The 25,967-nt window shown below is 41.3% G+C and overlaps 1 protein-coding gene across 1 annotated transcript in view; it reads right to left on the reverse strand.

Annotated features, from left to right (window-relative positions):
- ANTXR2 (ANTXR cell adhesion molecule 2) overlaps window positions 1-25,967 on the reverse strand; it is a 552,370-nt gene that overhangs the window by 223,503 nt on the left and 302,900 nt on the right. The window contains exons 8-10 of the mRNA XM_078660866.1: window positions 23,277-23,337; window positions 3,403-3,495; window positions 2,543-2,612 (exon numbers count right to left, since the gene is read on the reverse strand). Of these exons, the coding sequence (XP_078516992.1) occupies window positions 2,543-2,612; window positions 3,403-3,495; window positions 23,277-23,337 (224 nt within the window). The remainder of the gene's footprint in view (window positions 1-2,542; window positions 2,613-3,402; window positions 3,496-23,276; window positions 23,338-25,967) is intronic.

Raw genomic sequence — 25,967 nt, forward strand, 5'->3', positions numbered from 1 at the left:
CTGGCACTTCATCCAACCGGCCCAGCCAATGGTGGTGGGGACGACACTAGTGAGGGGACCTCCAGTGTCAGCAGCCTGTCTGCCTCACAGGTTGGTGTGCTACGCCGCAGCAGCAGGCCCACTGCAGGTTCACGTGCCGTCCCAGAGGATGAGCCTGAAAGACGATTGGGTGCCGCGCGCCAGAGGCGCACTTGACTTTACTGTCCATTGGCAGGGACATGCTGATGATAGAAGCATGTCCTGTGTATGATTTAGAGGAGTATGGCGCAATACTGCTCACATGTTAAGAATTGCAAAAAGTCATTATTATTGTGCCTTCAACAATAATATTTATTCTAGCATTGTACATCGGCCTCCTGTCATTATTTCCATTGGCATGCATTTGTGAATTGTGGGGTGAGGGGAGTGGGTGTACTAGAAACTGTTCATTGTGATGTGGTTGCGGCGTCTGTGTCCTTCAGCTGGATTCTCCCCGTGTGCTTGACGCACATGTGCAGGTGGCCGGTCGTCCCCTTCCGACTCACTGCCAGAGATCTCTACAGGTATCCGGCGCTTGGTAGCAATGTTGTGTAGTATTGCACACACAGCCACAATGCAGCAACACACATCAGGACTGTAGTACATGGCCCCACCAGTCTTGTGCAGTATGCGGAATCTGCTCTTTAGTAGCCCAAATGTCCTCTCAATGCAATTCCTTGTGCGTATGTGTGCTACATTGTAACGCCGTTGCTGTGGTGTAGCAGGGTTGAGGTATGGGGTGAGGAGGTATTCACGGAGGGCGTAGCCACTGTCACCTGCATGAGAGGAGCAGAGGGTGAGTGCCTGTGCAGCGCAGCTACTTCATCACAGTGTAACATTGTGGGCCAAGTGTACTTACCAAGTAGGTGTCCTTCACCAAAGTCTCCCCTGGCCAGTCGTGTGTGGAGGCCGCTGTGCCGGAATATGAAGGAGTCATGTGTGCTCCCCGGGTACTGTGCCACTATGTCCGTGATGTATGTCTTAGCATTGCACACCATCTGGATGTTGAGGGAGTGGTAGGACTTGCGTTTGCGGTACATGTACTCCGTTTCAGCTGGTGGGCAGATGGCGATGTGGGTACAGTCAATGCATCCTATCACATGTGGGAAATGCGCAACATTGTAGAATTGATGCTTGGTCTCATCCAACTCCTGCTGGCTGGTGGGAAATTTGATGTGGTGGTGTAGCTGGGTCAGCATTGCATTTAGGAAACTCCTCAGGCAGCGGGACATGGTGGGCTGGGATATCCCCCCTGCAACAGCAACTATCCCCTGGAAGCTCCCGGAGGCCAGAAGGTGCAGGCTGCACAATACCTGGACATGTGTGGGCACGGCATTGGTCCGCCTTGTTGGGTGCTGCATCAGGGGGTCAAGGTCCTGAAGTAGCTTGATGATCATTGCCCCATTCAGGCGGTACTTTGCGTATATTTGCTCTCTGGTTTGGCCCAGCAGGGTGATCCGCTGGCGGAATATCCTCTCCTGGATCCTACGTCTCCTCTGTGCTGCTCGCTGTAGCCTTCGCCTCCTGACCACCATGTAGAGTCCTGGCATTGTGAGACTCCTAATGCTGCTGCTGCATCTCCTTAAGTGTGTTTGGTCAGGCCAGCACCTGTTCCTGATTGGGTAACGTTTTTTCCCAAAAAAATTCATAGGCTTTGATGGTTACCACCTGCTTTGGGTTGTCCTTAAAATGCGCCTTGCAAATTGCGATTTACGGTATTTTTGGAAATAAGCAAATTTTCTTGAATAGCAATTGCGATTATATTGCGGTTTCGCAATATTTTTCGCTGTATCCGTGGTTCCTCGCTATTTCCGATTCGCAAATGGGCTACTGCCGGGATTCTGCGAATAATTTTGCGTATTCGTTATTCTGTGTTTGCAAATTCGCTATTTCCTTCATGAATACCGATTTTGACTATTGCGCTCGCATTAGCTTTTTCGCAGCTATTGCGAGCGCAGTTTCGGTTCATGAATCAGGCCGTATATTCCTTAGCCCTATGTTGAATTATTTTTCTCTCTTAGACCATGAATTATTTGAATATGGAAAATTACAAACATTAAAATAACAAGAATAAAGATCATTATATTGAAGGGCTTCAGTTTTTTCAAAGATAATCCTCATTTAAATTACCAATCTTACTACTTTACCTTCTCCTTATTCCAAGACATTATTATACATTACATTTATCAGGTGACATCGAGAACCCATTACGATTAAAAGATAATAGTAAGGGAAGGGAAAGAAATAGATCTTTTCAGCACGGACAATTTTCTGCGCTACACCAAATCTCTCAGAAAAGTAAATACACAGCACATCTGAACAGAGTAGATGCGCCCTGTATGCAACGACATGAAATCATGGCATAACACAGGCCTTGACAAGTTACAGGCTGATCAGGTGGTCATTATAAAATCAGTTATATAGATAGGCAAAGTATGATGAAAGAAAGAAGGCCAACAATCAGAAAATAAACTTTGTTCGGAAAATTCCAAGCAGATATCTTATTGATTTCTCTAACACTTACTCGCCTGCGTTATACAGAGTCGGTGCAGGACAAATCATGTAGTGGGACTCCACCGTTATAGGCTTTTCATCTGGAAATGGAAAATAACCACAATAATACATTAAATTGTTGCAAAGCAAAAACAAACTATTCTGAGGATTTAGGCAACAGGCAACTCAGTGGTTTAGATATTATGTTAACTACTAAAATGGGAAAGTGAGCATATTTATTTGTTACTACCATAAAGCATATTATGAAGCTTAGCAAGCAAACAGTACACTGGTGGAGTTTCCATTTTGCTGTTAAATGCTAGAAGGGCCGACTTGTTCCCCAGGCTGAAACATAATAGTAACAACAAACAATTGTAATATATAAAGCACTATTAGCTAACATTTGTTTAAGTAGAACAGTGTTACATGCATGTATAATTTTTCAGAAACAGTACTATTTTTCTGTAGGTAAACATACAGCAGAATAACATCTAAATATATATGTGAATGTGCACAAGATCTTGTACCACATATCAGCAAGGGTATCTTGGAGTGGCACATTGTAAGTGAAACGTGGAATAAGCACCTTGCCTGCCAATCAAAATGTCCACTGCAATTTGTTCTCAGTAGAGTAGCCAATTCACATTGGAGTGCATGCTGCAAATCAGAGCCCAATCACAATGAGGCAGCCCGATGCTTTTAAGTGCGAAAGCCAAATTTCAAATTTGTACATTCCCTCCAGCATATTGTACTATTTTATAGGAACATTCTCTGCATTACCCCCAATGTGTTACCTCTAAAATAAGCCAGGACAGAAGCTAATTATTTAAGTGAACTAGAAAGATAACAACAATGTTATCTTCATGTTTTCTTGGTAAAGGCAATGCTTACGTATTGTTGTCTCGTTCACGTAGTAAGTGCAAGTAACGCCTTCTCGTCTTCCCAGCAGGAATCCATTTCCTTTTAAAACAAGTTGAAATGCCACTATAGGAAAGGAATATTAAGATTTCAGATCACAAATAACAGGTTGTCCAGGTTAATATTAGTGTTATCGAGGATTTACTTGAGTGAAGGTGGCTGAGCTGTCAAGAGTGAGAAGGTTGCACACTCTGCCTCCATGCAAATATGGGTTGAGAAATACAGGTTGCCCTTCCAGATACATGCAAAAACATTTTAGTCACTATAATTGAAAGAGAATGGTTCATACATAAAGAGTGGAAAGAGCCCCCGATCCCCAGTCTTCTCTAAATGTAATTGTAAGCCATAATTAAAAGTGGAAACAAAGTGGAAGGCACCATGGAAGGCGGAGCAGTCTGGACAGCCAAGATAGCTTTACCTGCACAAATGCATATATGTATAGTATTTGCTAAAACAGAAGAACGAGAACCTCTAAGCCAAATCTATAACCCCATCTGCATGTTTACGTGCCAGTCATTTGTATTGTTTGCCATTATTGACTTCCTGTTTGAACAATTAAAATGTACTGTCTTTAGGTTCATATTGCAATTGAAGTTTATTGCATTTGTTTGTTTCACTCATTCATAAAGTCGATGGGACATGTGTAGATTGTGACTAGGAAGATGGAAAATCATTTAAATTGAACCAGGCAGAGTGTGTCAGTGGGCTTTGTTATCAAATTGAAAGCAAGGGACTTTAGTTCTAATTATTGATTCCTCATTTAAACAACATGTTTGACCCTTTGCCTGAGTTCTGTATCTTGCATAGTTCTCAGCACTTATAACAACACACACATTGAGATCCACTGGGCTGCTGTAACCCAAACTAGACCTTGTTCCGAAACCTGCACTCAAAGAATATTGCTGGGGATTAAAGGTAACCAAAAGGGAATCCATATCATCTGTATGACACTTTTTCTGTGGTTAAAATGGTTTAGGACAACATTCTATTTGAATGACCGGCCACTGTGAAAAATGTAAACTTGAAATGGATAAATGCTCAGTCATGTTTGAAATTATGTGGGTGATATATTTTGACTTTTATTGGCTGCACGTAAGTGGATTCAGATTTAATTTTAGTCATTCTCGCTCCTAGACTGCTTACATATTCCCAGGTAGAAAGGAACACCCACTGGTGTATTTTGTTTGACCTATATAATTAGATAGATAGATAGATAGATAGATAGATAGATAGATAGATAGATAGATAGATAGATAGATAGATAGATAGATAGATAGATAGATAATTGTATTGTTAGATGTGTATCATAGAATGTGTCATTTGGACATTCATCCACACAATAAGATTTTCATTGTATTAATTTTGAATTTATTTTACCCCTTTTTTACTCTGTATAATGAGAATAAGTTTCATTATGTACGATATAGTGCTTATTGTAAACTATTTAATAATATTGAGGTTAAAATGGATAAACAATAACACAATTGGCAATTTACATTTATATTAAAATAACACACTGAAAAAACAGCAATGTTTACTGTGAGCATCAAAAACTTAATTCAAAATGAATTTTTGTTTGCAAAAGTTCTTTTCGAAAAGTTCACAAACTACTGGAAAAACGGTCATAAAAAATGCAACAGCAGTAATGATTTTAAACAAGGTTCCATTTTGGTCCCTATTACTAGCAAATATAGACTTTCCCTATTGGAGTAGGAACAACAATTATGCTAATATTATAAACAATTTTTTTTAATTGCGCACAGCTAGTAGCCAAAACGGGAACATAAATGTGTTGGACGATGACGTCACAAAGAAAAACTTGCCGCTATTAGGGCAGCCTACATCAACTTTCACTTTTTTTCTTGCTGTAAAAACAGTAGACCCCTGCACCTCAATAAACTGACTAAGAAGAGCTTTGTTTTTTGGTTGAGAAGACTTAATGACCACACTACTGAAATGGTGATACCAAAAGACGGTGCACAAAAACTTCGAGGTATTTTTTTGTGCAACCAATTGAGTGAAATTGAAGGGGCAAGGGGTCAAGGCTATTTAAGCAAAGAACAGGCCGTATTTGTTATAAATATATTTTTAATGTTTGTTACATTTGAAGATCCATAGTGCCTAATTGGTGGATTTTCGACAATTTTCACTTCATGCGCATGAATTTCTTAACCTGAATAGGTTATTTTCAGAAACAGTTAAATTCTGGCATATCTTGAACGTCCTCTCTAGAAGTGAGTGAAAATCGTCGTGTATTTTACTAAACCAAATCTTGCACAATTTGAATCTCGAACTAATAGAATTGTTAAAAGAAATTTATTTTTTATGAGAGTTTTTCAGTACCACCCCTAGTGGGATATAGTGTTCTACGATAATGTACTGTGTTGAGACATCTATGAGAGTATTTTGTTTACGTTTACACGCTTGTCAAGTATATATACCTGTTACAAGATGGCACCTCTTCAGGCGAGTCCTTTTTGTCCGGAGTGACCAATAAACAGTTATGATTTACTTCTGCCCCAGAGTGCCACCTCTTTCACTTAAGTGGGAAGATGTTTTTTGTATGTGTGTGTATATATATATATATATATATATATATATATATATATAAAAAAAAATATATATATATATATATATATATATATATATATATATATGTATACACATACACATCACTGGTTTCCAGACAAAACTGTCTTGCCAAGTAAAATAACTTAACTTAATTTTCCATCATCCTCCTGCACAGCAAGGGACATCATTGCATTTCCTATCATCCTTCTGCCTAGAAAATTGCATCACTGTATTTTCCATCATCCATCTGCACGGGAAATAACATCACTGGTTTCTTGCCAAAACTGTCTTTAAAGAAGAAGCCAAGCAAAAGAACTAATTTCCCATCATCCACCTGCACAGCAAGGGACATCACTGCATATCCCATCATCCTTCTGCACCGGAAGTGACGTCACTGGATTTCCCATTATCCAGCTGCACAGCAAAGTGCATCGTTGGATTTCCACAGAAAATTACATCACTGCATTTCCCATCATCCAGGTGCATAGGAAGTGACAAACCAAGATTTTCCATCATCCATCTGCACAGGAAATAACATCACTGGTTTCTTGCCAAAACTGTCTTTAAAGAAGAAGCCAAGCAAAAGAACTAATTTCCCATCATCCACCTGCACAGCAAGGGACATCACTGCATATCCCATCATCCTTCTGCACCGGAAGTGACGTCACTGGATTTCCCATTATCCAGCTGCACAGCAAAGTGCATCGTTGGATTTCCACAGGAAATTACATCACTGCATTTCCCATCATCCAGGTGCATAGGAAGTGACATCCCAAGATTTCCCATCTTCTATCTGCATAGGAAGTGAACATCACTGGTTTTCCACCCAAAACTGTGTTTAAAAGAAGGCGTCAAGCAGGAGGACCATTTTCCATCATCAACCTGCACAGAAAGGGACATCAATGCATTTCCCACCATCCATCTAACAAGAAGTGAATACAATGACTTCACTGGTTTCCAGCCCAAACCGTCTTTAATAGAAGAAGCCAAGTAAGAGGACTTCATTATAATCATTCACCTGCACAGGTAGTGACATCACTACATTTACCATCATACAAATGAACAGAAAGTAACATCCCTGGATTCCCCTCAGTCATCTGCACAGAATATGAAATCACTGATTTCCCACCAAAGCTGTCTTTAAAAGAAGAAGCCAAACAAGAGGACTTCCTTTCCCATCACCAACCTGCACAGGAAATGTCATCACTGTATTTCCCATCATCCATCTACACAGGAAGTAACATTACTTCCTGCCTTCTCCCTACTTTAAACCACTCTCCAGTGCGTTCCATCACCTGTGTTTCTCATCGCTCTGGCATCCCCAGCAAAGGGTGAACACAGACAAGGGCATTGCCTGTTAAGGCCTGAAGGGCCATGGACCAGAACCTCCGCTCTAGTGAAACCTACAAGTTAAGATTATAATCAATTGCCTCCCTCAGCACCCCATATTGCCAATCCCCATGCTCACACCCAGATGTAGACATCCCAGAGACTCACATAACTTTTGCACATCCTCATACACACCCTATTACCTACTACACACCCTTGTAATACAGAACACATAGTCCCAACTCTGCAGTTCTTGTTACCCTCTTCATCACAGGAATAAGGTAGACCCCCACATCTTTGCACATCTTAGATGTCCTTCTTTCCACAGGCTATAGCACCCATCATGGTGATTGCACCCATAAGAAGGCAGGATGCCTCAATGTCATCCTTAAGCCGTACTGGTCTTGCACACTAGTCAAGTAACATTCAAATACATGGAGCTGCTGACATGCCATTTCCTTCTCTTTGCAACTCAGAACGTCACATTCCATCTCATCTATGGGCCTCCCAGGTAGAACGAGGGCTTCCTTGATACATTCTCAGATCTCCGGACCATGTCACCCTTCTGACATGCCCACATCATCCTCTTGGGTGGCTTTAACCTCTCAGACAATAAAAACTTTAAAAATAAGAGTCACCCAATTCAACCTCATTGATACACTCAAAGTGGCACAGTATGTCACACAATCAACATACTCCACAGGCCACATCCTTGATTTTATCTCCTCAACATCACCAGCAATCCAATTCAAATTACCAATACCCTTGGACTAGACCAAACAATCTGCCATCCCTATCTCCCTGCTCAACATACTTCCAAAGAATAAGGTCAACAAAAAAAGAAAATACCAAACCTTCAGATCTTCAAAAAGTTCCCCATAGAAAACCTAATGCTGGAACTCATCTCTCAGCCCATCAACTCCACGTCTAATTTCAACACCCTTCTAAACAACTTCAACAATTTCTTGAACGTTATGAGAATGTACAGGCTCATATTACAATATGCAAGTGCAAGCCAACGGCTTCATCACCCTGATATTCTAAAGATCTTGCTGACAATAAAGAATCCATTCACAAACAGGAAAGAAAATGGAAGAAAAACAGGACTCCTGGCCACCTCTTGATACTGAACGCCCTCTGTGCATCACACAGACAGGTCATCACATCACTCATAATAAAATACTAGACAGACAATTAAGCAATGCACCAACCTCCTGCCAGACCCATACATCCCGTGCCTCACGCCTTAGAAATGTACAATGCCATCAACCTCTTCTTCAGTAAACAAAATACAGAAGATTCACCAGCACATTGATGTTACCAAGCTTTCTTCATCTCTCACATTCATCTCTTCCTGTAGAATCCTGCAATGGTCAGCTCTCAAAGTCCTATCTTTTACAGATATGTCTGACATACTCAAGTCTCTGAAATCATTTCTTATGAAGTTGATGTCTTACTATGGAGCGTTCATTAAAGCTTTCTCTGGAAATCCTCTCTTATTCCTAATTAGCATTGTCAATGCCTCCCTCACTCAAGGTATCTTCCGAGAAGCTCTCAAGATTGGGCAGTCCTCCCATTTCTAAAGAAACCTAGACTAGACTCTGATGACCTAGCCAACAACCAGCCCATCACTCAACTACTGTTTATAAGCAAGATCAGTGAAAACACCAGTCTACTGTCAAACTCCAAGATCACATCAGTGCTAACCATCTCCTGCATGACTACCAGTCTACCGCAGGACAGAGACGCCTTCTCTTAACCATAGATGAAGATGATCCCTGTCACCTGATATTGATGGATGGCTCAGAAGCCTTTGAGACAATCAACCTTCTCCTCCTAATAGGCACCTTTGAGGCGCAAATGGGATTAATGCCAATGTTCTTCACTGGTTCTTGTCGTACATTTCAAACCAACACCAGTTTGTTCATGTGGGCTCCTCCAGGTCACAAAAGATCCCTGGCACATGTGGTGTAGTCCAGGTTTCCATACTGTCTCCTGTCATCTTCAAAATTTACATGGCGCTGTATGGGGTATACTCACAGATAACTGCATCAAGATTTACAATATGCTGATGATACACAACTCTACTTGAAAGTCGCCTCTGCTTCAGACATCCAGTGCCTCAAACACTGGTTGTTAATCATTCAGACCTAGATGTACAGCGCCTAGCCAAATCTCAACCCGACCAAGATAATATTTATATCATTTGGCAAGAGCAACAAACAAAATGAAGTATAAACCTTTCTCACTGACATGACCCTAGATGGTTTCAAAATCCAGCTCTCACCGAATGCCAAACCACTTGGATTCACCCTGGTACAAGCTCTCTCTTCTGAAAAAAAGTCAAACTGTTCTTTCTAGAAAGGGACTTTAGAACAGCTATTCACACTCTTGAACTTTCTCATCTGTCCTCCAAGACTTCACAGCGCATCTTATCCAGGTCTCTGAAGAAATATGATCACATGACTGCACCCTGATGAAACTCCATTGGCTCCCTTGGCCATCACACGTCATCTTTAAAACTAGCTGCATAATTTACAAAGCTATCACAACCAGCACCCCCACTTAACTTGCAAATAGACTCACCACCTCTGTTGGTTCTCGGCACAGCCAGGACACCAACAAACTGCAGACTACGAAATATAAACAAGAAAAAACAAGACAGCAGGCATTTTCTGTCTATGCACCAAGGATGGATTTGGAACAAAATCCCCATATCATCAGGACTGCCCCAATGCTGATCCAATTTAGGGAAGTGTAGAAGCCTCACCTCTTTAAAGTAAACATAATCACAATGCACTAACTGTCCACAACTCTTCTACCTCTCCAAATACTCATGACTTGCCTTTAACAAGTACAGCTCTCCGCTGCCTTTTGGCTATGTTTGTGCTAAAGGAATATCAAGCACACGCATTCATAAATATAGTGAATGTTTGAAATTCACATTTATATAAAGATGGTACTGCAAAAGGAATATCAGTGGTATCTACGTCCATATGGAATCATGACAAGATACTATCACTGCTGGTTCCCTCTAATCAAACATTAAGATTTCAATAGAACCTACCATATCTAATTTAGATTTTATGATGATGGAGAAAAAACTATAGGATACAGTTCATCCCAAATGAAACAAAGACACTCATGTTCTTTGAAGATTGCCAGTAAACAGATAGTATGTTTTAATCGGGGTCCACATATGTAATATTTTTCAGAAAGATGAAAATTAACATAGAAGCCAGATTTCTGTACACAGAGTCAATTAAAAGCATCAGAAAAATGGCTAGGATGTCATTGATCAGTTATATATGCAATGGTTTATGTATTGCCTAAACAAGATGTTATATTGCACTTTTTATTCAGGATTATTGTACTCATAATCGTGCGTGGGATTATTAACAATTGCACAATAAAAATTGATTTGGTAAATTTGTTAATGATGTTAAATTATCAGAGAATGTTTGAATACAAGTATTTTTGAGTTCATAAATAACGTAAAGTAGGTAATCCAAATGTAGCACATTCAGTGGGCTAAGAATGACACTGAGGGGCATATTTACAACTAAATTGGCGGAGTGCGGCGTTAAGGCTTCTAATGCCGCACTCTGTCACTTTAGAAATGTATGGCTGCACCACATTTACTACAATATGGTGCAGCCCTGAGTTTCTCCCTGCGCTGGCGCTAAATTAAGCTGCTTAGCGACTACACAGGCTGCCTTGCTCCATAGTACAAGGGTGCCTGCGTTGTGAGAATGATTGTTTAAGTGCAGGAAGGTGTCCTTTCCTGCAGATAAACAATCATACATGGCGTTTTGCTGTTTCTATGCGTGCTGCACAATGCAGCAGACATAGAAACAGCAAAAACGAGGAGAAATAAAGCCTTTCTTCTTGTTTCACCTGTTTAAGACCAGGTTTTCCCCAGTCATAATTTTGGCACTGTCCCATATTTCTGCCACCCTTGTAAATATGGGGCAGGGTCAAAATCAATGGGTATTGTGGCAGAACACCCACTGCAACACCCATTGCCCACCCAATTTTACTCTAGGTATAGTTTGAAAGGGTCCCTTATTCACAAGGCAGCATTAAGCCCTGTTAAGTGGCTTAACGCCGCCTTGTGAATAAGGCGAAGTCCCTATCACCACAGGAATATCAGAAAAAGTGACATTCCTATGGCATTTGGTGCTTGTAAATATGCCCCTGGAAATTATCCAAAAATTGAGAGCAGAGGGAGATCAAAAACTGAGTGGAAGATAGGAGGATTTCTTTTTCATGTCATTGGCCCTGAGGCAATAACCAGCACATAGGCCACGGTTACCCAGAAAGGCCAAATAAACAATCATGGAGGACAAGGTCTTAGTTTGTCTTGTCAATTTGAGGGCTAAGGCTCAAGTTATAATCTCCAGAGTACCGACTACTGAAAGGGGATACAAACTCCTGCACTTCACAAGCAAACTTAATGGGACCAATCTTATCTATAGCTTTTAAAAATTGCTATAGATAAAGCATTTTGAATGAACTACTCAGCCAAAGCCGAAAGTCCTGATATAGTTGAGTACCAGATATCCTCGAGGCCACCATTGGTAGGTGGCCCTGGATGACAGATTGTGAGCTGCTCCGACTAGCATGGACAGCGGGATGGGAGGCAGTGAAGATAAATGCGGTTGCCAATTGCCTACACCAGGAGAGTTTTGAACGAGGCTGTAGACTTCCAAAAAGGAGCCAACAAGACCATCATCTCCAGAATGGATCTCTTCCTGAAGAGAAGTCAAGGAATCACGGCATAGGATAAAAAGATATAAGCCAGGAGGCTGTAATGAATCTAGAAGAAGGTGCCCAAACTGAGTCCTTTCGAATCAGGTGCTATCTGAAGAAGAACATACTTAAAGGTATCAGCTCTAAGCTATAAAATCTACCCGATAAGTGCCTTATTTCAGATAAACATCTCTAAGGCTAGAGTTTAATCTCTGCTGTTCTTTAGAATGCATCTGTGCACATCAACATTCTCATTATTGAGAGCAGGAATGATCTCAGATCTCTTTCTGTCCAACCAAACATGTCAAAGTCTCTTGTGATATCCACAAGAACTTTGAAACATGGACCGCTCACCAGACAATTAACCTCTGGCGCAGATAGGGGGCCACTAAGGTGTTGTGCTACATGGTAATGAACAGGGCCTGGAAAAAAGAATGGCAGGAAGATAGAATCTCCAACTTGTGTGGCAACTCCCATAGGGAAAAAGGGGTGCTTTGGGATCGCGAGTTCAAAATTCTTCACAATTTAGCAGTGGGGTTTTTCAGCTGGCAGGTGACTGTGTTGATCAAGAAGCTCATGAATTTTAACTCCTGAGAGAAATTGCAACGCTTATGTGAAAATGATTCTTGGTATGAATACCCTGTAATCAGAATATAGTTGCAGTAGACAATGAGATACATGATGTGGACATGATGCCAGGTGGCGGGGCAGCACATCAGTTTGGTGAAGCACTAGCGCACTGAAGAAAGGAAGGCAGGTGAATTTCCATGGTCTTGTACCCAAAATAAATTTAAGGAAATGTTGATGCTTGCAGCATTTGGGAAAGGTATTCATACTGCAGATCCAGAGTGGTGAACCAGCTCTTCTCAGGGTAGATGAATACACTTCATCTTGAAATAGGCATAAAAACATGAATTAAGCAAGCACACATTAATAACAGTCTGCCTACCAACATTGTCCTTCTTTTCTATAACCAAAATGGTGCTTAAATGCCTATTTGCCTCTAAGAGTCATTCCCGTTAGGTTCCTTTTGTAAACAGATATCTTCTGAACTTTCAGAAAAGCCTGATATAATGGGAAAGGGATTGGTGGGGAATAACGATCTGGGAAGGAGGGCTGACCAAATACATGCAATTTCCTTTGACTGTTTCCACAACCCATGGATTTTATGTGATGATGGCGCATCTACACAAAAAGAATGCAAATCTACCCCCAATTTGTAGAAGAATAGATCTAGGTTTTAAGGGAGAAATATCTAGTGCTTCTCAGTCTTGGGTGTAGACAAGGTGCCATTGGAACTCCTGACTCTGCAGAGCTGCTAGTAGAAGAGGTCAGCTCTGCCAACGCTTCCATGACCTAGCAAAAGGCCTCTGATTGTACAATGCTGTTAGCAGAGGAGGCTTCCACTTTGAGCTCTAGTACAGCCACATTTGGTAAAGAACATGTCATTTTGCTTCTTTCAGATGTAAAAGCACCAATGTTTTGGGAAAGTTTTTTCAAAAAGGTGTCCCAAAAAAGCATGAAAAGAGATTTGGACCTGCCTACATAGCACAGGTTACATTTAATCAAGATACTCCTCTTTTTACAGGACTGTGCTAGCATTGTTGAGAACAAAAGGAGATAGGTCCTTGACGGTGCTGAGGGAGGGCTGGACCCTACGCATACAAGAAATTGCCCCCTTCTCAATTTACTTTTAGTAGAGGACCAAATGAAAATGTGTTAAATCTAGTCCGTTATATTTATTTTTACCTATTACTCGTATTTTTCATGCAAATTTTTTTTACAAATAGCAGAAAGGAAATACACAATGCAAACAATTACTAACAATTTATACAAAATTTACATTCTACCACAATACATATAATAGAAAATTCTCCAAAACAAATAACATCAATAATACATCCAATGGCTCATACAGATTGTAATGCAGCAATTTCACGTTGCATTAAATTATTTCATTGATCCAAATTCAATAACATGAAAAAAAAAAAAAAAAAAGTTACTTCATCACAAGAGCATAAATGCATGTGTCACTATTTTCTTACACCACACTAAATGATACAATTAGCTCTTGCTTGATTTTGCCGACGCGTTTCAAGTTCGGGCCATTAGTGTCCAAACCGTCATCAGGGCTCTGTTATCTTTCTGTTAGGATGCAATAAAACAAAGTTTTAATACAACCTATTCGCCGCTTATCTCAAAAAACGTTCGGGTAAGGGATAAATGTACCTGTGTGTTATTATGTAGTTGACCAGGAATGAGGCAATCCTTCCGGTCTCAACAGGGGCTACTTTATCCACGAAAAATCTGGGAATTGAACAACAATTTGTTCATATTTCAAGGACTTCATCGTGAGGGACATTTTCAACCCATTATTATAATTAAGGAAATCATACCTTAATCTGAGCAAACTTGCGATGCAAGGAGGGGCGGAGGAATATCTTTTTCTTTTTCTTTCAATCCTAATAAAAAACAACACACACCTTGCCTTTACCAACCCATTTATGTGTACACGGACCACAAGGTGCCAATATCCAAATATCTACTACTCATACCTGTAGTGTGCGGTCAACAGCTTCGTCTGTCCATATAATGTTGCCACGTATACCTATTTGGGCAATACACTTGTAAGTCCACAGGTATTTTTTAATTATAAAGAAAGTCATTCAACTTTGGGCAGTAGGTGCCGTAGGCTCACATACCTCTAATATTGCTGTGCGAAGCACCGCCTCTCACCCCCCGTCTGGTGGCCCCATCCGGGGCTATGAGCGTCTCGGAATCGCTTTCTCTATTACTTCTTGCGTGTTCCGATATTGACGAAGAAATCAATCGTTCTCTGAAAGTAGAAACGACCTGTCAGAGTCTTCGTGGTTACCGGGCTTGTGGGGAATAAAAGTAAACAACAGCCCGCACAGCCGTGTCTGAAACTTTACCTGCCTCAGCAGTCAGTTTGTGTAAGTCGCGGTGCGCGTTGCTTCTCCGTCAGTCGCTTGTCTGCTTGTGACGCCGGCGGCCATACTGCCAAAGTATGAAGGAGTTACTCATTGACCCATTGTCTTCTGGGAACTGTAGTTTGTTTTTGATAAACACCTTGACAACGTGTGGATGAGTTACAGGTCGGAGTTCTGTGATTTCTCCAAGTGTTTAAAAACAGTTGGGAAGCAAGTGTGTGTTTTTAGCAGCAATCTTGAAATAATTAGAATTCAATAAGCGCATTTATTAACCAAAAATTGATGTAGCATAAAGGCTGACAGAATCTTGTGCCTTAGCAGAAAAACCACAGGCAGTATGACGCAAAGTCTCAGATTCTTGACAATTCTGACATATTGTTCAGGCCAGTGGTTATACAGTTAAATTTCAAAATGAGGTATGCTTCTTTCTCAAGAAGCATCCTCTCAATGTCGCCAGGGCGGTGTACATTACTCATTGTATGAAGGACAGACCACTTGAATTCATTCTCACTATGTGCCATTTCGACAAAATGTTCAACCATAGGCGCTGTGAGTATTTTATTTTTGATCCTTGACCTATGTTGTCCTATTCGGAGTTTCACCTGCTGGTTTGTTTTGCCTATGTAGATCCTGGGGCAAGGGCAAATAATAACGTAAACTACGTTTTTGGTTTTACAATTAGAAAAGCCAAAGTGTTTCCACTTGACTCCTCGATGTTGGAACTCATTACCCTCAATAGTGCTGTTGCATGAAACACAGTTGCCGCACCTGTGGTGTCCTTCAATTGGTTTCATGTCCCACAGTGCAAGCAAATCATGTTTTGGTTGGGACTTCGGAAGATCCGCTCTTACAATTTGTTGTCCCAAACTCTTGTTTTTCTTGAATGCAAAGATGGGACGCGGAAAGGGGCATTCAAGGCCTTCCAAGAGGTGCCAATTTTTGAGGACCGCTTGTCTCAACTTATGCGTGTCAGGTCCAAAGGTGGTGACGCATACCAATCGGTCTTGTTCCTTCTTCTCTTTAGTTTGTAGTAAGGTTTCACGGGGAGTGAACCTAGCCCTTTTATACCGTGGGTACCCTCTATGGATCATTTCATTACAGAAAGCCTGGGCATGGTGGTCATAGTCCTCTATCTCGGAGCAATTTTTCCGGATGCGTAACATTTGCCCGTACGGCAAATTAGTCCTCAAGCTTCTGGGATGGTAACTTTTATGGTGCAAGATCGTATTTTTGTTGGTTGGTTTCTGGTATAAAGATGTTTTCAATTTTCCTTCCTTGCATTTGATCTCGACGTCTAAAAATGTCATTTTCGAAGTACTTGTCTCAATGGAGAATTTAATGTCGCTATGCCTGTTAATCCAGTCATGGAATGCCAAGAGCTCGGTCTGGCTCCCCTGCCACAGGAGCCAGACGTCGTCTATGTAGCGCCACCATTGAATGATATTGGCCTTGTATGGATTATTATTCTCTACAAACAAGGACTCATACTGGGCCATATAGAGCACTGCCATTTCTGGGGCATAAGGACAACCCATGGCAGTGCCCTTGATTTACATATAGAACCTATCATTGAATGTAAAATAGTTCTTTTTTAGCGCTATCGCTGCAAGTTTTAAAATAAATGAAGTTGGTACCCTATGTGGCCTTTCTCTTTTGTCCAAGAACAACTCCATTACCTCCAATGCTTCTTCTTGAGGAATTTGTGTGTACAGGGACGTAACGTCCATGGTTGCCATTATGTGTATAGATGGGTCAAAGTTGATTCCTTCAGCCCTCCCTCAGCCCCGTCAAGGACCTATCTCCTTTTGTGCGCAATTTAGAGCGGATACCTTATCCGCGAGAGTTATAGGGGCAGAAAACGCAGACTCACACTATTGAAGGATCATAGATCCTTCGAATAGCATGGCAGAGAAAGATACACTCTCTTTTAGCGAGAGTCATATTCAGTCTCTCATTGCCTCTTCACCGTTCGGCTCTATTTCATTAAGTACCACTGCTAAGCAACAGAACGAGTCTGAAAAATTGACAAGACTTTGTAAAAAACACGGGAGAACTGAACTTCACGGTTATTTTCTATTGAAACATCTACAGGGTGGAACGATCCCCTGGGGACTCCAGGTTAAAAACACACCTGTCATTTTCGTGGAGGACGCTGAATATAAAAAGGGATTCAGCTATATTAATACTAAATGTAGCCGAGACTTGATGGTTCACACTATCCAGACGGCACAGAGGATATGCGCAAAAGAATTGGAGGAAATAGAGGAGTTGACGAAAGCCATAGCTGATAACCCGGCAGTCACTGACGCGAAGACTCTTCTTGACAAAATACAAAAGGACATACAGGTTTTCAAGGATATCACGATTAATATCAAAAGTTTAAAATACGAGAAGGATAGTAAATCCTTCAAAATAGAACAAGTGTATCCTTTCCTAAAAGAGGATTACTATACCCAGGCCGAGTCACGCAGGGCATTGTACGATTACCAAGGTAGATCTAGAAATCGCTTTACCTCCTTCTCCGAGACCTCATCATCTGATTCATCAGACCCAGACCAAAGGGGCGCTAATTCACGCAAACAGGTCTCTTTTTTAGAGAGAGGCCAGCAGGGAAGAACAAAATCCAAAGCCCCTTGGCAAATGCGAACACGCAAACGCTTTTACCAATCCTAAATAAACCTAATGTGGTGGTCAATCTATCAGATCGGGTATTGACAAGGCATGAAGAATCCTTATTGAATTTAGGTTTAAAATTTGTCCCTTGCAAACGAACGGATTTTACCAAATTGAAAATAGAAACCTTAGACTTTTGCAGGAAACTAAGGCTGAAAGCCTTTTTTCATAACCAACCAGCCTCTGAAAATACAGAGACAACAGGATTGAGGAACAAATCGAAATTTGTTCCTTATCAAAATATTCCCAAGCAGATACTTCTATTAACAAAATGGAAGTAACTAAGAAGTATGTGCCGCCAAATATCAGTAAGGGTGAGATACATGCAATACAAAGTCTAAAGGAAGACCCCTCCCTTGTTATAAAACAGGCAGACAAGGGGGGAGCTGTCGTGATTTGGCCACGCGACAAATATGTCGCTGAAGGACTCAAACAGGTCAACAATACCACTTGGTATCAAGCTCTAACTGAGGATCCTACAAAGCAGATCCAAGGATTGATCACCGAAGTGTTAACAGAAGGAAAAGAGGAAGGCTTCTTGGGTATCAAAGAATTTGATTTTTTGACTAAAAAATTCCCGCGAGTACCGGTATTATATTTACTCCCCAAGATACATAAAAACCTAGCAGAACCACCAGGGCGCCCGATTGTGTCGGGCTGCGATTCCTGTCTGGAGCCAATATCCAAATATGTGGATTTCTTTTTGAAGCCCTTTTTGACGGAGGTAAATTCGTATCTCAGAGACACTACAGACTTTTTATTAAAAGTTGAAGGAATCAACTTTGACCCATCTATACACATAATGGCAACCATGGACGTTACGTCCCTGTACACACAAATTCATCAAGAAGAAGCATTGGAGGTAATGGAGTTGTTCTTGGACAAAAGAGAAAGGCCACATAGGGTACCAACTGCATTTATTTTAAAACTTGCAGCGATAGCGCTAAAAAGAACTATTTTACATTCAATGATAGGTTCTATATGCAAATCAAGGGCACTGCCATGGGTTGTCCTTATGCCCCAGAAACGGCAGTGCTCTACATGGCCCAGTATGAGTCCTTGTTTGTAGAGAATAATAATCCATACAAGGCCAATATCATTCAATGGTGGCGCTACATAGACGACGTCTGGCTCCTGTGGCAGGGGAGCCAGACCGAGCTCTTGGCATTCCATGACTGGATTAACAACAGGCATAGCGACATTAAATTCTCCATTGAGACAAGTACTTCGAAAATGACATTTTTAGATGTCGAGGTCACATTCGAGGAAGGAAAATTGAAAACATCTTTATACAAGAAACCAACCGACAAAAATACGATCTTGCACCATAAAAGTTACCATCCCAGAAGCTTGAGGACTAATTTGCCGTACGGGCAAATGTTACGCATCCGGAGAAATTGCTCCGAGATAGAGGACTATGACCACCATGCCCAGGCTTTCTGTAATGAAATGATCCATAGAGGGTACCCACGAAAGCTTTTAAAGCATTCGTATAAAAGGGCTAGGTTCACTCCCCGTGAAACCTTACTACAAACTAAAGAGAAGAAGGAACTAGACCGATTGGTATGCGTCACCACCTTTGGACCTGACACGCATAAGTTGAGACAAGCGGTCCTCAAAAATTGGCACCTCTTGGAACGCCTTGAATGCCCCTTTCCGCGTCCCATCTTTGCATACAAGAAAAACAAGAGTTTGGGACAACAAATTGTAAGAGCGGATCTTCCGAAGTCCCAACCAAAACATGATTTGCTTGCACTGTGGGACATGAAACCAATTGAAGGACACCACAGGTGCGGCAACTGTGTTTCATGCAACAGCACTATTGAGGGTAATGAGTTCCAACATCGAGGAGTCAAGTGGAAACACTTTGGCTTTTCTAATTGTAAAACCAAAAACGTAGTTTACGTTATTATTTGCCCTTGCCCCAGGATCTACATAGGCAAAACAAACCAGCAGGTGAACCTCCGAATAGGACAACATAGGTCAAGGATCAAAAATAAAATACTCACAGCGCCTATGGTTGAACATTTTGTCGAAATGGCACATAGTGAGAATGAATTCAAGTGGTCTGTCCTTCATACAATGAGTAATGTACACCGCCCTGGCGACATTGAGAGGATGCTTCTTGAGAAAGAAGCATACCTCATTTTGAAATTTAACTGTATAACCACTGGCCTGAACAATATGTCAAAATTGTCAAGAATCTGAGACTTTGCGTCATACTGCCTGTGGTTTTTCTGCTAAGGCACAAGATTCTGTCAGCCTTTATGCTACATCAACTTTTGGTTAATAAATGCGCTTATTGAATTCTAATTATTTCAAGATTGCTGCTAAAAACACACACTTGCTTCCCAACTGTTTTTAAACACTTGGAGAAATCACAGAACTCCGACCTGTAACTCATCCACACGTTGTCAAGGTGTTTATCAAAAACAAACTACAATTCCCAGAAGACAATGGGTCAATGAGTAACTCCTTCATACTTTGGCAGTATGGCCGCCAGCGTCACAAGCAGACAAGCGACTGACGGAGAAGCAACGCGCACCGCGACTTACACAAACTGACTGCTGAGGCAGGTAAAGTTTCAGACACGGCTGTGCGGGCTGTTGTTTACTTTTATTCCCCACAAGCCCGGTAACCGCGAAGACTCTGACAAGTCGTTTCTACTTTCAGAGAACGATTGATTTCTTCGTCAATATCGGAACACGCAAGAAGTAATAGAGAAAGCGATTCCGAGACGCTCATAGCCCCGGATGGGGCCACCAGACGGGGGGTGAGAGGCGGTGCTTTGCACAGCAATATTAGAGGTATGTGAGCCTACGGCACCTACTGCCCAAAGTTGAATGACTTTCTTTATAATTAAAAAATACCTGTGGACTTACAAGTGTATTGCCCAAATAGGTATACGTGGCAACATTATATGGACAGACGAAGCTGTTGACCGCACACTACAGGTATGAGTAGTAGATATTTGGATATTGGCACCTTGTGGTCCGTGTACACATAAATGGGTTGGTAAAGGCAAGGTGTGTGTTGTTTTTTATTAGGATTGAAAGAAAAAGAAAAAGATATTCCTCCGCCCCTCCTTGCATCGCAAGTTTGCTCAGATTAAGGTATGATTTCCTTAATTATAATAATGGGTTGAAAATGTCCCTCACGATGAAGTCCTTGAAATATGAACAAATTGTTATTCAATTCCCAGATTTTTTGTGGATAAAGTAGCCCCTGTTGAGACCGGAAGGATTGCCTCATTCCTGGTCAACTACATAATAACACACAGGTACATTTATCCCTTACCCGAACGGTTTTTGAGATAAGAGGCGAATAGGTTGTATTAAAACTTCGTTTTATTGTATCCTAACAGAAAGATAACAGAGCCCTGATGACGGTTTGGACACTAATGGCCCGAACTTGAAACGCGTCGGCAAAATCAAGCAAGAGCTAATTGTATCATTTAGTGTGGTGTAAGAAAATAGTGACACATGCATTTATGCTCTTGTGATGAAGTAACTTTTTTTTTTTTTTCCATGTTATTGAATTTGGATCAATGAAATAATTTAATGCAACGTGAAATTGCTGCATTACAATCTGTATGAGTCATTGGATGTATTATTGATGTTATTTGTTTTGGAGAATTTTCTATTATATGTATTGTGGTAGAATGTAAATTTTGTATAAATTGTTAGTAATTGTTTGCATTGTGTATTTCCTTTCTGCTATTTGTAAAAAAAATTTGCATGAAAAATACGAGTAATAGGTAAAAATAAATATACCGGACTAGATTTAATACATTTTCATTTGGTCCTCTACTAAAAGTAAATTGAGAAGGGGGCAATTTCTTGTATGCAAAGCATTGTTGAGAAGGCACAAAAAGCTTCTCGGCCATCCACTAAACATTTCCACATCAAGGTCAGACCAGTCTGAGGCAGACTCAACTAAATCCATGGCCTTAACTAAGGGAGTGGAGACATCCAGAAGCCAGTCCTTCAGCCCCTAGGTAGTAGGAACTAGGGTGTGAGAGTAAAAATTAGATTTGGGGTACACTTAGTACACATGCATGTACACGTATTTCTAGGAATAACAAACTGATCCAGACATTCCCTTTTTCTGCTATGTAGGCAGATAAGACCATATAGATAGAGCAGGCACTGGATAGCTAAGGGTCCAAGCATATAGTTGTCCAAAGTATTGTTAAAGATATGGGTTTTAGACGGCATAGGATTCTCCCTTCAAGGTGTGTTAGAATCATGAGGGGTCTAGACAAGTTTGTCAGAAAGTTGTGTGGTGGAGAACCAGAGGATTTCTTCTTCAAGCCAATGCCAGAGGCACAGGATGGAGAGCTGCATGGAGAGTTGTCCCAAAGTAGTATGGGCAAAGGCATTAGAAATCTTCTATAATAGTTATGGAGACAAAAGGTGTCTATTTGTGTAACTACAGGTAGAAGGACTGTGTTCATGGACCAGGTATATTCTCTTAATGGAGGTCTTGGAGATATCATGAGAGGAGCTGCCCATCTGGAGTCCCGTTGGTGAGGGATGTGGCCCCTAAATTGGGCAGGTGGTGTAATGTCCTTCCTCCACCGCCCCCAGTCTGTCAGGCTGTTGGAGGAAGTATTCAGTTGATGAAGTCAACTGGGCTCCATTGACCAAATATTTAAGGTAATTCTCTCTCAAAATGAAGCAGACTGACCAAGGGTTTGGGGGTCGGGGTACTCTCTTGTGTTTGTCAGGGACTACTCTTGTCCGTTAAATTATAAATGGGGTCTAAGAAGTATAGACAGAAGCCGTGGCACTCAGCAATGCTTGGGGGCATGGAGCGCGAGGGGCAATCTGCCTTAGGAATGAAAGCCCTACTTAAAGCACAAAATGAATTTATGTGAAGTAATAATGCAGAGGTATATTGTAGGGGAGCAAATAAAGATAATGCAGAAACCAGTGGAACATCCATAGTGTGAAAGAGGAAAATTAAAATTAAAGGATGCCTTGGTGAAACAGACAATGCTACAATACAGTGAGGTGAGAAGGGGCTACATATGGCTTAACATGAAATCTGGCAGAAAGGCTAAGGCAAATTGGCAAGAAGTAAACCAACAATGCTGTTTTGATGGAAGGGGCTTCAAGCTTAGGAAGAGAAGGGATGCAGGAAAATAAGGGTCAAACAAATCATATGCTGAGAGAGTGCTGCTAAAAAGCTAGAAGATACTACTCGGCTGGCAGGGTATCTAGAACAAATTGAGAAACCTTTTATAGGCTTATTTTATAAGGGTATATTCAGGTTAGTGATATCATTTCCATGACATGTTTTGCTCATCTTTGATGTGGCATGGTTGCTGCCTGTGAACAATAAAGTATTTCACTGTAAGGTACAATAAGCAACCTTTAAGACTATTTAAGACCTATTAACACTAAGCATACTTAGATTTAAATCCATGTTGAGAGAAATGTGAGCCTATATCTTCCAGAATTCTAAGTGCTACTGGCTGACAAGCCAGGCCTGGCTGAAATTTACCCTGATGAAATGGTATTTGTTGGCAGATATGGAAGTGGTTTGTGAATGAAAATACAAACTTACCTCCAGCACACACACTTGACGGTTCGACCTGCAGAACCTCCGTACACGACTGTTTCAGGATCTACAAAAATAAAGAATGGGGAAAAAACAAAAATACCTTAATGTGGTTAAGATTTTTTGATGCAGTTGATGGCAGTGTAAGGAAAGGGTAAAGACTGCATCTGCCTGTTTTTTTTATTTCTTTAGATGACAGACATATTGAATTATATAAAGGTTAATCCCTTAATTAGGGGAAGATTGTCACAAGTAAGGGCAGACAAAACTCTCTGTCTCAGGACCCAAACTAGTCAAGGCCCAATGATCCTACTCCAAAATGTATTTACATCATAAACAAGCATTGGCAAAAACATTAGGTCTTACCTATGCAAGAGCTATTGGCTTTGCTGATGTGTTTTAGCCATGTTGAATACCAGCATTGCTGCTGTTCGGCATTGCTAAAAGTTAGTGGTGGAGAGTGGAGTGAGTGTGGTGTTGTAGAGTGGAATGCTGTAGAGTGGAGTAGATGTGTCGAAAAGTGTGTTGACCCAGAGTGTCTTGACGTGGCATAGACTGGAGGGGAGGATTGTGAAGTGGCAAATAGTGGAAAGTAGTGGCGCGGAGTGGAGTGTCGAAGAGTGTCTTAGAGTAGAGTCGAGTTCCATGGAGTGTTGTGAAGTAGAGTGAAGTGGAGTGTCATGAAGTGAAGTGTTGTGGGGTAGGGTGGAGTGTCGTGGAGTAAAGTGTAGGGTTGAAGAGGGGTGTAGAGTGGAGTGTATTGGTGTAGAGTGTATTGGTGAAGAGTGGAGTGGTGTAGAGTGGCGTAGAGTGGATGAAGAAGAGTGGCGGGGCATACAGTGGAACAGAGTGTCGTGAAGTGGCATAGAGTGATAGAGTGGGGTGGCATAGAGTGGGGTGGTGTAGAGTGGTATGTCGTGGAACAGAGTGGAGTAAAGTGGCGTAGAGAGAATTGCAAAGAGTCGAGCAGAGGGTCATAGAGTAAAATGGCATAGAGTGCAGTAGAGCATCATAGAGTGGAGGAGCGTAGCGTGGATTGGTATAGCGTGGAGTAGAGTGTCATACAGTAGAGTGGTATAGAGTGGAGCAGAGTGTTCTAGACTGGAGTAGAGTGAAGTGAAGTGGTGTAGAGTGTCATAGAGTGGAATGCTGTGGATGGTTGTAGCGGTAGAAAAGGGGGGTGGTGAGGCGTGGATGGTTGTCGAGCAAAGGGTCGTAAAATGTCATGGAGTGGAGTAGAGTAGAGTAAATTAGAGTGGCATAGAGTAGATTAGAGTGGCATAGAGTAGATTAGAATGGCATAGAGTGGCCTTAAAGTAGAGTGACATAAAGTAGAATGGTGCAAAGTGTCATGGGATGGAATGTTGTAGAGTGGCATAGAATGGAGTGTCATAGAGTGATGTAGCGTGGAGTGGTTTAGAGTGTCATAAAGGAGTGTTGTAAAGTGGCATAGAGTGGAGTGGAGTTGAGTGGTGTACAATGGCGTAAAGTAGAGTGCCGTAGAGTGTTGTAGAGTGGAGTGTCGTAGAGTGACATAGAAAATTGTGGAGTGGAGTGGCTTGGAGTAGAGTGGAGTGTCTTAGAGTGGAGTGTTGTAGAGTGGAGTGTCACAGAGTGGAGTGGATTGGCGTAGAGTTTAGTGGAGTAGTGTAGAGTGGAATAGAGTGGCCTAAAGTGAAGTGGCGTAAAGTGTCATAGAGTGGAATGGCGTAAAGTGGAGTGGCGAAGAGTGAAGTAGAGTGGAGTGTGAGAGTGGAGTAGAGTGTCATAGTGTGGGCTTGGCTAGAGTGGAGTGTCATAGAGTGGAGTTGAGTGTCATTGAGTAGAGTGGAGTGGCGTAGAGTGGAGTGCTATAGAGTGGAGTGAAGTGGAGTAGAGTGATTAAGAGTGGCATAGAATAGAGTAAAATGGCATATGGTGGAGTAGAGTAGAATGGAATGTAGTACAGTGGCATAGAGTAGAGTGGTGTACAGTGTAGTGGAGTGGCATAGAGTGGGGTAGAGTGGAATGGCGTAGAGTGTCATTGAGTATGAGTATGCATGGCGTGGTAGTGCACTTCCATTGCAGGCAAGATATTTTTCATTGAAATGAGCATTACATTTCAAGAGACATAAAGTTTTACTTATAAAACTATATAGCGCACAACGATAGTGTGGAAATGGGATAACCAAGTGCATGTTTTTGTTTTAATAGTATTGCGATATTTGTTTCCAGCACACTCCACAATACAAAAAAATATGCTTACTTGTTGGTTTCCTAATTTTTATTTTTTCCATCATCATCATAACATTATTTGGTTATTACAAATCATTGAAGTACACAAAGTATGATAAAACAGTATACTATGACAAATACAATTAATCAAAAACAGATATAGAAATCAAACAGCAAGTCTTAAATGGACCACTCAACAAAGAGAAAAAGACAAACTGTAGTCCAACAGTGACAAAGGTCATCACTTAAAAATCCAGTTTTAAAGCATGTTAAAGATACAGTACAAAGCTATTGCATTATAAAACCAGAAATAAGGAAACCTTGTGATAGTCAGGTACTACATAAGACTGACAGCCGTGCAGCAATACATGGGAGCTAAAGTGAAAATACATGTGAAAATGAGCGAGATAGTGCAACCATGATGTATTTATAAGTTCCATTAAAAGACTTGTCCGCTTATACCATGAACCCTGCAAGTACTTC

This window comes from Lissotriton helveticus, chromosome 9, assembly GCF_964261635.1.
Source record: "Lissotriton helveticus chromosome 9, aLisHel1.1, whole genome shotgun sequence".
Classification (NCBI taxonomy): domain Eukaryota; kingdom Metazoa; phylum Chordata; class Amphibia; order Caudata; family Salamandridae; genus Lissotriton; species Lissotriton helveticus.